Source organism: Grus americana, chromosome 16 (assembly GCF_028858705.1).
Source record: "Grus americana isolate bGruAme1 chromosome 16, bGruAme1.mat, whole genome shotgun sequence".
Lineage (NCBI taxonomy): Eukaryota > Metazoa > Chordata > Aves > Gruiformes > Gruidae > Grus > Grus americana.
In genome coordinates, this window is record NC_072867.1 from 6,520,269 (window position 1) to 6,535,799 (window position 15,531).

At 36.7% G+C, this 15,531-nt stretch overlaps 1 protein-coding gene across 2 annotated transcripts in view; it reads left to right on the forward strand.

The window, feature by feature from the left end:
- Positions 1-13,045, forward strand: part of SPECC1L (sperm antigen with calponin homology and coiled-coil domains 1 like) — a 73,099-nt gene extending 60,054 nt beyond the window's left edge. For both annotated transcript variants that reach the window (XM_054843844.1, XM_054843845.1), the window contains exons 14-16: positions 2,397-2,513; positions 3,343-3,402; positions 5,475-13,045. In XM_054843844.1, the coding sequence (XP_054699819.1) occupies positions 2,397-2,513; positions 3,343-3,402; positions 5,475-5,564 (267 nt within the window). In that variant the 3' untranslated portion in view covers positions 5,565-13,045. The remainder of the gene's footprint in view (positions 1-2,396; positions 2,514-3,342; positions 3,403-5,474) is intronic.
- The last annotated feature ends 2,486 nt before the right edge of the window (positions 13,046-15,531 follow it).

The following is a 15,531-nucleotide window of genomic DNA, read 5'->3' on the forward strand; positions in this document are numbered from 1 at the left end:
GAACTTGGCAAAAAGTAACTTTGTAAACAGACACAAGTAGGAATTTATTTGCTTCAGCAGTCTGATGCTTTCTTCCCTTTTTTTCCTTTTTTCATAAAATCATGGAGTCCTTTAGGTTGGAAAAGACCTTTAAGATCATCAAGTCCAACTGTTAACCTAGCACTGCCAAGTCCACCACTAAACCATGTGCCTGAGCACAATGTTTACAAGTCCATTAAATACCTCCAGGGATGGTGATTCCACCACTTCCCTGGGCAGCCTGTTCCAATGCTTTATAACCCTTTTGGTGAAGAAATTTTTCCTAATATCCAATCTAAACCTCCTCTGGCACTACTTGAGGCCATTTCCTCTTGTCTTATCACTTGTTACTTGGGAGAAGAGACCAACACCCACCTTGCTACAGCCTCCTTTCAGGTAGTTGTAGAGAGCAATCAGGTCTCCCCTCAGCCTCCTTTTCTTCAGGCTAAACACCCCTAGTTCCCTCAGCCGCTCCTCATAGGACTTGTGCTCTGGACCCTTCACCAGCTTCATTGCCTTTCTTTGGACACCCTCCAGCACCTCAGTGTGCTTCTTGTAGTGAGGGGCCCAAAACTGAACACAGTACTCGAGGTGTGGCCTCACCAGTGCAGAGTACAGTGGGATGATCACTGACCTGGTCCTGCTGGCCACACTATTTCTGATACAAAAAGCGTTACACTGTGTGTTGCATTTGTTCGTCTAATATAAGCAACATTGAAAATTTTTTAACCGAGCATTAATTTAAATCCAATTTCCTGTCTCTCTTGAGGAGAAAGGAGAGAGCGCTTCATTTTTTTTCTTTTGCTTTTAAATTTTCCCACCCCTGTGGCTTGAGGAAGCTGTGTGAAGAACATGTTCCCACAGACTGGGGGTCTCCAACAATGACATTTCCGTTTGCAAGCAGGCAGCAGGACAACAGGCGAGGCTCAGACCACTGCCTTGGGCATTGTGAGCCCCAGCACGTACGCTTACGTCACCAGAGTCTGAACCTGCATTTGGTGGACTTTGTATAAAAAGTGCTAAAGCTGAGCAGGAAACGGAGATTTCCCTCACATTCTTCTAGAAATTGCCTTTAGTTTTGTTTTTTTCCTCTGTTGGAGGGGATTGCAGTTGTTTTGCATTTGTAATCCAAATCCTTGGTTTGACAAGAAATAGCACTGCTTCATTCCCAGCCTGCATGGCACAGTAACACTGATTCCGGGTGGATTTTTCTGCATTAGAAATGACAAGTTTTAGTGTCTTATCAAAGGCAGGCGATGACTATTAAATTGCTGTCAGATGAAAGGTTGACTTGTGTGATTTTGTGTTTCTGCAATTCTGTGACTGGAGGTTATAGTTCCTGCTACATTAAAATTTTCAAAAGTAAGTAGGGGAGCTGGTTAGCTTCTGCTTAAGCCCAGTTAAGTGAGTTAGATTTTGAAGCATATTTACATTTCTCCATAAAGGTCTAAAAGATAAACAGTGAGTTGTTGTTACTGGTTGTTTCTTAATTGAAGTTTAAACTGACTGCTATCCACTTAGCCCCTTTGTTGTTTGCCAACAGCCAAGTATACAGTAATGTAAAAGGTTTCTGAGGCATCTTGTCCATAACTCTTCTAGACTGAGCTGACTCTTTACAATAATACATATGATCTCAGGAGATGCGTTTATCAGTGCCGCTGAGTTTCCTACTGGAACTAAAAGATCGAGAGTGCAAGACTGCATTTTTCAGTTTCAGTTCCAATCCCAAAGACAATGATTCTCTGCCACTGTCAGTGTTAAATTGGTTAGAACATTTTTATTTCCAACTGAAACTCGATTTTTGTTCGTGATCTTGTTCACTTAAGTTTCTGTATAGAAATGGTTTGCTTAGAAGAGAAAATACTTGTCCTCATCAGTTAGAAATTTTGTTTGGATGTTAATGCAGTAGAAGCAGAAAAGTAAAATCTTACATTAACAGAGATGCTACTACATGGTCTGTTTCAGGGATTTTAGGCATACATCTCTAACTTGTTTGCTTTTCTATCTTGGTATGTACAGTTGTACCAAATCTATACTCTTACCCTCTCTAGCACAACATTTTATACCTTTGAACACACACATTTTACACTTTTTTTTTTTTTTGGGGGGGGGGGAAGCTTAATATTATCTTGAACTAATACACAAGATAACTGACTTTCTTATCACTTAATTGTTATTCTCTGCAGTAGTAGATTTTGGTTTCTTACCTTGTGTTAGGCTGTTTGCTTTCTCTGCTGATATCTTCAAAGGTATTAAAAAAAATAAATACACAAAACCCTCACAAGTATTGGTGGATTGGCAGAACTAATACTTGCTAGATTATGATTTTAATATTGGTTTGGTTTTTGGTTTTGTGTTTTTTCTTCCTTCCCTTCAAGAATATCGACATAACGAACTTCAGCAGTAGCTGGAACGATGGCTTGGCTTTCTGTGCAGTCCTCCATACTTACCTCCCAGCTCATATTCCCTATCAAGAACTAAACAGCCAGGACAAGGTATGACATTAAAAATCCCATTCCTGGGACTGCGAGACTATATAGTTAATAAAGAACAATGAACAAATTTGAGTTCTAAAAACCCCAGTATTACTAGGAATCATAATTGAAACTCTTTAAACTACCTTGCTGCTATTCTTATTATAATCTTTTAATATTCTGAGATCATTGGGTTAAACGGAACTTTGGAACAGATATATGAAAAAAATAATAACAGAAGGTCATAAATTTAAATCTGAGGCATTTTATTTAACACAAACAATTGGGAAGTGTTTTCAGTTTGGGTTTTGGAAGCAAGGAGTGTTTAAGCTTAAAGATTTTAAATCCATCAACTTTGTATCTTGATGTGTTTTGTTCATCTCTTTCTATATCACAAGGATGTTGTTTCATCCTACTTTCTCATACTGATAAGTGACTGTGATACTGTTCTCAAGTGATATGTATCAAATAAAGGTAAACTAGAAGATGTCAAGACTGCAGAGTAGTCTGTATGTATTCTAGTGTGCTATAGTTAGTACCTACTGGTATGTTATCTGGAGATATATTATTAATGGTAATGCCTAAAAAGATATAAGAATCTTTCATTAACGCCTGAAGAGATTTTTTTATTTATTTATGCTTTTTAAAGCATGGGGAATTAATAACAATTTTCCATACATTTTTGGATGATATTAGGACATGTTCTATGGCTCTTTAAATTACTATGGTCAAATTATAGACTCCATTTAAAGCAAAAGTAGCAGCGTTACTATGAACATTCTTAACACCACTCTGTTATGTTTGAAGTAGTAGTTCCTCGGATTCTAACATGTTTTTATATCTCATGCAGAGAAGAAATTTCACTTTGGCTTTTCAGGCAGCTGAAAGTGTTGGCATAAAATCTACTCTGGTAAGTTTTAAATGCATACTGAATTAATTATGTCCCATTTATAAAAACCAAATTACTCTATTTTGTACTTTTGAAAAATTTTGATGCTTTATACTTAAAAATAGCAATAGATGAGCTCAGCTAGAGGTCATTGCCCCTGTATCATTTTTAACTGACAAACATAAAGGATATTTCTGACCTCAGTTTCTTTATTTAATAAACCCACTGTCGTTAACAACTGAAGTTTACATGTTTTTTGCATTAAATAGTGACTGAGATACAGACCTGTACTCCTCCAGCAGCTGCAACAAAGGCAACAGCACGATAGCCTAGAACAGATAAACTCTTAAGCTATAAAAGGAAGATTCACCAAAACTCATCTCTCAATATCATAAGAAATAATAGTAAAGACAATGGATTTGTTTGAGAATAATTTGAGAAATAGTTATGTGATACAGTCTTCAAGAATTCATTAATTCTATCCTGTCTGACTGACTTTCAAATTATTTGGGTTTTGGGAATTCTGGAGGTACAAATCAAGCTATGTAATTTGTTCTTTTGCTCAGTGTAATATGAGAGTCAAGATTTTAACTCTTAAGTTTAGACTTGTAATTTGTCATTATTGTAAATAATTGAAAGGGGTTTTTTCAATTATTGTTTATAATAAGTTTTCTTATACAAATTTTAGCTTAAAAGAATTAGTTTTCAGTAGTATAGTGGTTACTAGAAAAGGAAGATTTCTGAAGGTATGGAATTGGGAGTATCCGGAGCCCTTATGATTAACCACAAAAATTCATTTTTAAAAATAACACTTTCCCTGATCCTTATCAGAGCCTTTACCCCCCCTTCCCTCCCCCAGCATTGTATTTGCTGACAATAGCAGTGCAACTGTTGGACTTCAGTACTTAGACTTTATCAGTGATTTGAAATGTGGAAGTTTCTTACCAAGCACTGATGTAAGAACTGGATTGTGGCAAATAACTGCAGTAATTCTTACATAAATCAGCTTTAGTCTAAATGGTTGCTGTCTGTACTTTCTTTTTGTAATACACATACTTACATATATTCTAAAAAGAGTTAAATCTTCTAAGTGTGAATGGTATCCCTCTTAAGGATTTAGTGTCTATTTATGTGCCTGCATACATAGTGCGTACAATGTGTATGTTTGTGGATCTGTTTCCTTGTCCATATTGCATGGGTGGAGGGTGGAAAAAGGGTGTGAAAACTACTGTATGTGAATAGTAGTGGTAGTGTAAGGGGAAGTTACTTGTTCCCTGAATAAGAAAGTATTCAGCTACTTTTATGTGGAGCATTACAAAAATTTATTTTATCTTTTTTGAGTTCTGGAGGGTCCTGGACCCAAAGCTTACAAAATAGAGCCTTACAGTAAACAAAAAATATTAGAGACTGCATCACACTGTTTTCCTTTGTACGTGTCCTGAAAAGGGTAGATCAGGCTTTGTTTACCCTGCTTATTCACAGACACTCTGGTTTATTGTTACTATGAAATATGTGTGAGCTGGCCTATCAGTTATACACTGATCACTTTGTCTCTTGGATATACCCAAATTGGTAGTAAACTTCCCTCTTCCTTGCCTCTTTACTCAAAAGTATGTATAAAGTAATCTAAAGTTCAGTAGTCTACTCTAAAAAGAGTTTCAACTATTTATTAATGCTTGACTCTTACCCTGATACAAATTTTGAACTTTAGCTGCAGTTAAGATCTGGGTCTTGATTCTGTGACTCACAGTTCCTAGGTAGATTGCATTGACTTGCGAGACTGGTGTAGGGGTATGTGATCACAAAAGTCTTGACTGCTATCCTAATTCTACTAAGTGGGGGACAACTCAAGTATGCACGGCATTAGACATTTCCATCTTAAGTCAACAAAATAACTATCTACAGATATACTATTCATAGCTGTTAACATTTTTGTAAGTAATACAAAGATGTATGGAAGAAAAAAGAGCTTTTTTCATCAATAAATTGTGGAAACTTTACAGATTTACTATTCCTAGGAACTTGTAAAAACACTACCACATTACTCACAATGTTATCATTCCTGACTTTGACTAATCTATTTTCTGTGACAGGACATCAATGAAATGGTGCGAACTGAGCGTCCAGACTGGCAGAATGTCATGCTGTATGTTACAGCAATTTACAAATACTTTGAAACCTGAAACCCTAATTATTCAACAGATCCATGGGATAGAACCAACATGAGCTACAAGATGGAAATCTTACTGAAACGCTAATCCCCATTTCACTGAAAACTGGCAACATTTGAGTCCCCGCAAACTTCAGTGACACTATCCTGGATTGTATCAGATTGCTTCAGCTACTAAGCCTGGAAACAACTATTTAAAAGCAAGAACTTGTTGCCACAGTGCTTGGAATAACCCAAGTTATTAAGCTATTCAGATGAATTATGTAGCCTAAAGAGCCTGGACTACTTCTGTGCTGCCTTTCCAGCCAGACTTCCTGAAGCTTTCTTTCCTAGGAGAGTGAGATGAATGGATCCTCTAGCATATAGGAGACTGAATGTACAGCTAAAGCTTTGAGAAGGAAAAGGATAACATGGCATCATATTACTTGAACTTTCTGTAGCATCCTGATACCACAGAGTCTGCATATTCTACCCACAGCATATGGCACCCTGATACAGTAGTTCTTAATAGTAATTTAGTTACTGCCTTTACAGCTATTTTCCATCCTTTAAAATGTGCACAATATTCTAGGAAAACAAGCTTTTATTCCGTAATGACAAATTGAGTGGAAAAGTGCTCTCAATACCTCGAAAAATTTGGCACGGAAGAACTCTTCATTCTAAAGCTTCATTATAAGCCTACCTCTGTCACAGTGATGTGGCTTCCAACTTTATCTTACGGATTGTGAAGACTAGCACATACAGCTCCTGGCTTTCAGGGTATGCTGTACTTCAAGGAATCTGTCCAAACTCCCTGTGCTTCCATTGTAACAGAAATGAATCAATAATCAACCCTTGTACAGCTCGTTCTTTCCCCTCTTCCTCCTTTGCCTGTATAGCACGCACAGCTACCCCAGGCTTTACAGCAATACGAGCATACGTCATGGATTTCTGTGGTAGAATTTTGGAACTAGGATAGCATTTCCTCTGCAGAGAAGATATTTTCAATAAGATGTACTAATGAAGTAGTTTGTCTCAAAATCCAGCTTTGCCATGTATTCTGGTTTTTTTCATTGATCTTGCACATCCTCATCTGACTGACAGAAGGTGAGACGTTCTCTGACAAGAACTGTGGAGGAACTGATGTAATGTGTGTACACCCAGTAGTCTCGAATGTTGCGTGGAAATGACTCACTGTCACAAGGAAGGAATTGAGAAACTTTAGCCTGCTCAACTTCCATTTTCCTAAAATGTACCTGAATTCATGTAATGGCTCTCGGGCAAAAGAGTTCAAGTAAGTGCCTTAGCGATCATTGAATTGATACATCCTGGCACTTCAGGGCCTTGTGCAGAATGTTAATGGCTCAGAACGATTTCTTATATCCATTTATCATAAGCTGTTTATTGTAATTTTTGTTTGTCAAATCAAGGGAAGACTTCACTCTATCATTGCTTCTGCCTCTTATTTTTCTGAATACTTATCAGCAGTTAAGCCACAGTAGAACATCTCTCATTAATATTAAGCAGAAGCCTACTTTAGAAGTGAGTTCTGTAACAACTGCTATTTATAAGCACATGTTCTTTCAACACAGTAACCCTCTTATAAAGAAAATGAATCTGCCATTCCTATGGTGCTCTTATGACTGTTAAGGACAGTTTGAATGTCATAGATGTTAACCCAGTGAATGCAACTGTGCTTGGCATCTGTAAAACTTCATCATGGTATAAAAGCACAGATTTAACTCAAAATTGTTGCCAAATCAAATAACCTGTCATCTGAAGAACGTAGCCCTTGTGAAGAGTGATAATTCAGCATGTCTCTAGCAGCTAGCATTATATAAAAATATGCACTTACACTGATATGTGCCTGTGAGAATTACAAAAATTTGCAAAATAGCTACTTAATCCGTGCTGAGGGCCTTTGGAGAAGTTTTCAGAGCAGCAGTGTCTCATACATTCTTACCATTCTTTGGAACCCTAAAAGTAGCTAGATACCCTCAGATTATTCATTGGTGCATTTGAAGAGTCAACGTAATCTAAAGACCATTGTTGCAAGAGAGGCTTCAAGTAAAAAAATCTTCATTAACAGATTTTAATAAAAGTCTGAAATACAATTTCCTCTCCTGTATATTTCTTCAAATACATTGCAATAAGAATAGTCCTATTGGAAATACACATTATTGCTGTCTCACTTTCCATCTCTTACTACTAAATTCCAGTTTTTGCCAATTTGTGTTAAAAAAAACCCTTCTATTCATCCTCTGAACAAACATCCATATCTATGATTGTCTTATTCATTGCCTTAGATTTTAAGAAAATATTTTTCTAATGACAAGGATAGCACTTCTTGGTCTAAATTCACTCATGACCTGTTTTGTTAAGGTAATTTGGGCTTTAAGCTTTGTTTCTGTCCTGCAGTCAACTTCATTTACCTGAAACGTTGTATTAGTCCTTAACTGAAATAACACTAATAGTATAACCAGTTGTACAAGGGGAAATCACATTTTCTAGATACTTTCTGTTAAAAAGATGAGCTGTTAGCCTTCAGAGAGAGAGAGAGAGAAAAGTTATTAGTGATTATAAAAATGATCTTGTTTTGAACTTCAGAGCTCTGTAAACTTCTTGCTGTGATCTGTCTGATAAACCCCTGCTGAATTCATATCTGTAAAGGAGTATTGGGCCTAATGAAAAGTTGTAGGGTTTTTTTATAATGATATATCTGAGCCTTTACATATAAGATGCTGCACAGCTGTCCAAGTGGAAGTAATGAAGCAACAGAAGATCTAAAACAAACATAATGCCCTCCTGCACTCTACAGTGAGTTTTTTTCTGAAGGTTCAAACAGCATTACATTTTTCAAGAAGAAGAATAGCTGTAGCCTTTCTGAACGTGGATGATACTGTTCCATTTGGTTCCTACTCATAGTTAATCCCGAAACAGCCTGGTTTTTTGTACATATGAAGTGGAAGTTTATGCTGATTTACTTTCCTTCTTTTTAATCCAGAAAATATTTCTGAATGTACTAAAAAAAGGACAAATATTTTATCATCAATTTATATTATTGCATTTTAATACGTGCCTTGCAAATGCCTGTGCTGTAGTATTTCAGGGTTACTTGTTGCCAGCTGTAGGGGTGGGGCAGGCAACAAAATGGAGCTGTGGAACATATTGATGCAGATACAGCTGTATCATCTTCTGGATCCCGTGTACAGAAACACTTCCAGGTCAGTTTAGAGCCAGATGTGTATTTGGTATAGCTAGTTGTCATCCTCATGCAAGGTACTGAATGAACATTTGTGGGGTTTTATCTACCAAAAAAGAGAAAAAAATTAATTTTGGTTATTCAGGAAAATTTTGTCAGAGAAGTTTTGATATGGAGTATCTAACAATAACAGAACTGAGGTGACTTCAGAATGGCTTACACTTGGTTTTCATTTGGTTTTGTTTGATTTGGTTGTCTTATATATTTAAATAGAAACACTAGTTTAGTATCTCTGGTGTGAATCTTAGTGTCCCTCACAAAGATCTCCTATTCTCATGCTTCTGAAAAATTGTGAGTGAAATTTTCCCTTTTAAATTTGTGTTTGTGGATAGGTTATCCAGAATACAGTATTTAAGTACAGCATATTCTGATGTAAAAGTCATTTTTTGTCTCTTTTGCATAAAATATATTCCTCAAGTTATATGTAGCATTTCTGATAATTTTGTGCCTCTGGTTTTGTAAAATATTTTCTCTGCTTGTGCTTTTCTGTAGAGTCCATCATCATGTTTTAGGGACCCCTTAATTTGCCAGAGCTAAATGAACTCAGCTTTGATGTATTGGTGTAAACCACGCTAGTACTACTGGCAGCAGTCATACTCTGGTTTTACATGCATAAGGAGAAATAAATTTGTCCCTTGCTCTAATGATGCAGTACAGTGGTTGAAACTGCGGAGGATCTGCCTTAAGAATTTTGTAGCTGTGACAAAAAATTCTCATTGGCATCTCACTTCTGTTAATGATCTCAATGTTAAGTTCTTATCTATTTCATCAGTTCCCTGATTCAACGCTTCAGACATTTGGATTCTGTTGCGTCTTTTGCACCACCAAAAAATTACTGTTATTCAGTTCTCTCTATTTCTGTATGGTTTTGGCCCAGGGTACACATTTTATTATAGCCTACTTTTAAAAATAGATCATTTGGGAAGTTGGAGATACGGAGAACTTCTGGGTGTTTTTTTTACTTTGTGTTCTGCTTGTGTCTGGTTTGGGAGCGCTGTCTAGTGTTACATGACAGTATCTTCCAAAGCTGCCCCCCCGATGGCTGGCGTGAAGCTATGCATAGGCTAAAGTTAAGCCTTTGAAGCTGCAGTCATGGGATGCATGTGGTGACTTAACTTCTTACTTGGCTCTTACAACTAATACAGCCACAGTTTAACTGCAGGCTGCATCGAGCAGGAGATATTAAGGGGCAGAATTCTTCTGGGAAGGAATCCAGTTGTACACCTTTACACTATTTTTTGCCTATTGTGAGTAATCATCTTGCTGAGGTGGCCTAAGAAAGAGGATTTTAAAATAGTAGGGTTCATGTACAGACTGATTTAACTATGTAGTTAGTTTTTGGTCCTTCCCTTGACTTGGTAAATATTTATTGCTTTTATTTTTATGTTCTGCCAAGCTCTATTTCTGCAATTCCTTTCTTTAAGCTAGCATTAGTATATGAATACTCAGCAATATTAACCAGTTTGAGAAATTATTTGATGAAAAGTGGCAGTCATCATCCACGAGTTCTGGACATGCCACCATGCTTTCCCAGGTTAGTGTGTGTCGATTGGCAAAATGTGTTAGAGCTGCTTAACTCTCCCATGGCTTCCTTATCTCCCCTGTATTGCCTACATCACTCCAGGGCGTCCAGCAGGTCTTCTTGCCCCCAAGTTATTAACTCCTTAAATGAGTTAAGGGTTCATAGACATCTCAATATATTCAATTGTCCCTGTTTAGAAAGGAATCTCTAATAGTGTTTCTGCTTTCAAAGGAGAGTGGCTGGATGGCTTTAAAATTACTGTCTGGCTTGCTGAGCATTCCCAGTCCTTCATTCATCTAAGTTTTTTCTGTTGTATTCGCTATGATTTCAGTATCAGTGTTGTAGTACGCTTTGTAATTGTCAAAGCCAAGATGTGAAGCATCTGCAATATGTAGCATGTGCTTTTGATAATTAATGCTAAATAACTTAAAAGATCAAGGTTTGTACAGTTCTGATTTCTGTTAGAGTGTTGATACGAGTGTCTTTTTTTTCCTTATATATTTGGGCTTGCCAGTTTTTGGGATGCAACACCCTTGAACTCAGTTTGACAAGGCCACTATCCTACCCTCCCTAAATTAATTCATTCTGTGATAACAGGATTATTTCCTCACACTGAAACTTGAGTAAAATCTATGAATACCAGATGACTTCCTTCCAACTGACGTTTATCTTTTCCTTGGAATATATCTTACCCTTAGGCCACTGTCTGCCACAGAGTTGCACGTAAAGTTCCCATCAGTTCTAGCAGGACTTGTGGATGCAAAACAATAGGGTAAACTTTTGGCAGAATATTTACAGCAGCCTGATGCGATTAAGCTGGTTTCATTTTAATCCCCGATTTTTCAGGGGGTTTCAGGTTAGCCAAAATGACTTACTCAAAGCTGAAATGTGGCATGTTTGTTCTCCACTGGGAAGTATGCTTCTGTTTAATAATATTTTTATGAGATTGTATTTATGGAAACTGAAAGAAAAATGTCATGAAGCTAGTTTTGTTGCACTTTTCTAAGGCTTTTGTATTTTGCATAGTGTTCTAGAATATGAACAAGTTGTCTGGGGAAGTCAAAGCTTAAAACTTACTGTGCCCCAGCGTAGGAACGTATCGCGTGCATTTTCATTCTAGTGCTATATGTATTATTTTAATGGCATGTAACCTGTGTATTTATATGGTAGCTAGGAAGCCCAGTGGACATTTCCTGCTGCAGAGGAGCCGTTGGCAGTCCTGGTTCCACAGTTCATGAACTGACCTGTTTTGACAGTAGACTGCATTTGCAATAATGGAATAGTCAGTTTTTGTTTCTGAACTCTATTTCAACAAATGGGGAGAAAGAGGCTCTTCTTTTTTTGTGTTCTGTTGTTGAAATTTCTCTGGAGGCTTCTACTGGTTTCCAATTATTGCATATGTTCAATCAGGATAATTACTTGGGAATCAGTTCAGTAAAGAGGGCACAAGTACACATAACATACTCAAGTAATTAATCCTTGTAACTTACAGCATTTCAGTTTGTTAGAAACTTTTGGGTTTGCATATGTCGTAAGGTCAATTTAACTATTTTTAAGTAGCACTTTTATACGTATCTGAAGGGTTTTTTTGAACAGAAATTTTTTTTCTGTATGTTATCTAATGGCAAGAAAGTATAACACTACTAAACAAAGGATAGGCTAGTTTGCCTCCAGACTGTAAGTTCACTTTAGGTCAGTAATGATCAAGAGTTGTCCATTGTGTATGGAATAAATCAGTGATCCCATTTAATATTGGACAACTCTCCAGATCAAAGTCAGAAGGGCATTAATTGGTACCCTGCAACTCCTGGATGAGGGTACTTTCAGTTCAGGTGTGAGGCAGAATTAACAGAACAGTGTGATGAATTTTGGACTTCATGAAAGAACAGAATTTTATTGATGTCTCAGTCTAACTTCACAGCACTATTGGATAAGGACTAACCTTGTTTGAGATGACACCGCAGCCAGTACTAATATCTCCTAAATAGATAATTTAAAGCTCATTTTCTATGGCCTTTAAAGATGATGTAAAAAACAGTGATTCTTAAAAGCTCATCCATCCAGCTTTTCTGATTTGTATTAGTTTTATACTCCCTTGAAACATCACTGTTAGGCTGACCTAACAGTAAATGTGTGGGTTTAGTAATGTTCTAGACAACAAGCATTTTTCTCTTCTTGCAGAACCCTTTCAAATGGTTCACATGCATTACCATATATAGACATTTTACATATATAGAGAAGTTTTACATAAGTACATATATGTATACACACACGTATACGTGTGTATATGTATATGTACATATGCAGATTCTTAATAAAACTGAACGTGTTTCAAGAAGTACTTGCGTCTTAAATACTTAGGGTGGTGTATTAGCATATACATTTAAAAGGTAAGCAGGAAAAAAACCATTTTGTTTGCTTCTGGTTAGAGCTGAGAAATACAGGTTTCAGGAAAAAATGGAAGTATGTTCAAATTGTATTTCACCCTGTTTCTGGTTTGAAAGGCACAAGCTGTTAATCGTTGGAACTTAAAAGGTCAGCAAGCATATTTTAAGCTAAACCTTTTGGAGGACCAATATGCTTTTAGTTTGCAAGGACCACTAAAGATCTGGGCATTTACTTTCTCCATAATGTATTCTGTATGAGTATTTAGTATGTATGCCTTCAATTTCCCGATGTTGCCATGTTTTCTTCTTAATTATTCATGAAATAAAGATTGAAAATAGTAAAATGTGTGTTTATGTTTTCTTGAGTGAAGCCTCTACAAAAGGGAATATTTTAATGCTATTTCTGCCACCATGGGTTTTCACGAGTAAATGTTACAGGAAGTAGTTTGTGGAGGTTTATATGCTATGGATGAGAAGTGCATGCAAATGATTTGTATGCACATAACCTCATGACTTTTTGGAAGTCATGTCTCTCTTGGTATACCAGCATACTTTACGGTATCTACCCCCAAAAGGTTTTACATTATAAGATGGTGAATACCCTAGATAAAAGGTATGTATTTAAGGCATCTGCTTAGCTTGTATTGTCCTAGTCTTGAATATGAGTAACAGAGAAGGAAATTGCAAAGAATATATTCAATTTAGGCAACTTCTGTAATACATTGCAGGATTAGAATTATTTCAATGTTACTTAACCCAACCCAAGTAACGCAATGCATGCGTGTGTGCTCGCTCGCTCCCTCTCTCTCTAAAGGAATTGTGCTGGGGGGGATTGGGTATTTAATCTCTAGAACAGTACAGAGTATTTAAAGCAGATGCCTAAAAATAAAATTTTCAGGTGAAAATAAAGACTAGAACACCTTAAATCTTATTTGGTCTCAGTCATCCTGGATGGTAACTGTTTTCAAGTGCTGGTTTAGAGCTTTAATTTCAAGTGCTCTGGAATAAATTGGATCCAGAGGGTTTGGATTGAGCTCCTATTTATTTCAAATGTCGTTCTTAAATGCACTGGCTAGTATAGGTATTTTAATTCTGCCTATTTCTTACATAATTTTTTTGAGATCTTATGTGGTGTTTTCTGACTGTTCAGCAGTCCAGAAAAGTCCTTGTCTCAGTAATGTTATTCTGCAAGAAAATGTTTCACTTCTTGCTTCTTGAGGTGAAATATTCTCCCTGAATCAGATGGGTTTAACAAAACTCTTCATAGTTCTTAAAATGGGTTTATGTCCTGGTTTTAAGCATGGATCTTCAGTTTTTGTACTTCTTTTACAAACGTTTTAAAAGTGTAGTGTAGTAAACTCATGTCAGAAAAAAGATGTTTTTCTTTTCTGTAGCAAGTGCATGCCAGCATTGTAGAGGTGACACCTCCTGCAACTGCCAAATCTGAAGGTCAAGCCAGAAGCAGCAAGCCGGACGCAGGCCAGGCCTGAGGTACGCTAAACCAGTACTGCCTGTGCAGTTTGTAGAGCTGCATTTTCTTTCCTATATCCACTGAAATAGTATTTCCTAACCCGAGTTTTTTTTCATGGATTGTCTTCCAAGCTGTCACTAGAGAATTTTGTTTAAAATGTGAAGCTAGCTCTGTAAGTTTGGTTTAAGTTGAATATAATAAAATCAGTTAAATAATTTTGAAGGTCTTACTGTAATGAAAAACTGCAGCTGTATGGAATAGTAAAATAAAAACCTCAGAAGTAACAGCAATATAATATTCCACTGTATTAATCACAAAAGCTTATACTGGAGTTATGGTTGTTCTGCAGTTAAATTCTGTGTAGGAAGTAGGTTAGCACTACAGAACTTTCAGCTAAAATTCTTATCAAAAAGGATTTCACAATTGCTTTGATCGACGGAAGAGACTTGGATTATATCATGTATATTGCCAAGAGCTATGTGTAATTCCACAGAGTGCATAGACAAGAGGCATTCGTGAAGATGGAAGTTTTTCCCACACAAAATTCTTTTAAAACAGAGACACTAACTTACCATAAAAAGTTAACTCCCTTCTCCAGATGGGAAGTTATTAATAGCCAGCAGGCACTGCTAAGACTTTAAAAAAAAAAAAAAACAAAAAAACAAAAAAAAACCCCAAACCCACACCACAAAAACCTGCTGAATTCTGTGTCTTTCATATTGTTCACCCTCTCTTAGCTCCCTCACTGTTTTGTCTAGGGGAAATTTTTTCAGCGCTATCTTTCCTTGGGCCCAGCATTTGTGGTCTTCTGGTTTCTTAAACAGGTATGGGGGTTTTTTTCATCCTCAATACTAAAGGTTGAGTGAGGTACAGAATTCTTCTTTGAATTGCTCAAAAAGTAGTGATGGTATTGTGAAAGCTCCAATACCTTCTGTATGAATTACTGCTTGATGCTGCAACCCAACACCTTGAATGGAAAAGTGAACAATTAGTGTCTCTATTCCTGGCAGCTCAAGATTAGAAGATCTTTTATGTTTAATTAAATGGGTTTTATTAGCTTCACTTGTGTTAGAAAAGTTGCTTTTAAACTTCTCCCATGTGTCTTTGGAAAAATTTTTGTCTATGAATTTAAAAAAAAAAGAAAAGTAGATAAGGGACTGATGCCATCAATCCTAATCCAAGTTAAGGTTTTTACTGGTCTTTGTGTCTACCATTGCTCTCCGTATCACCATGGTTTAACTGAACTCTTTTTGTTGAACTGAATTCCTGTATATGAAATGCCCTGTTTGAAAAATATGATGTTGACTTTTCTTAGATGTTCTTTGCCCTTCAGGATTTTCAGTTCTTTGGAACCCCCTT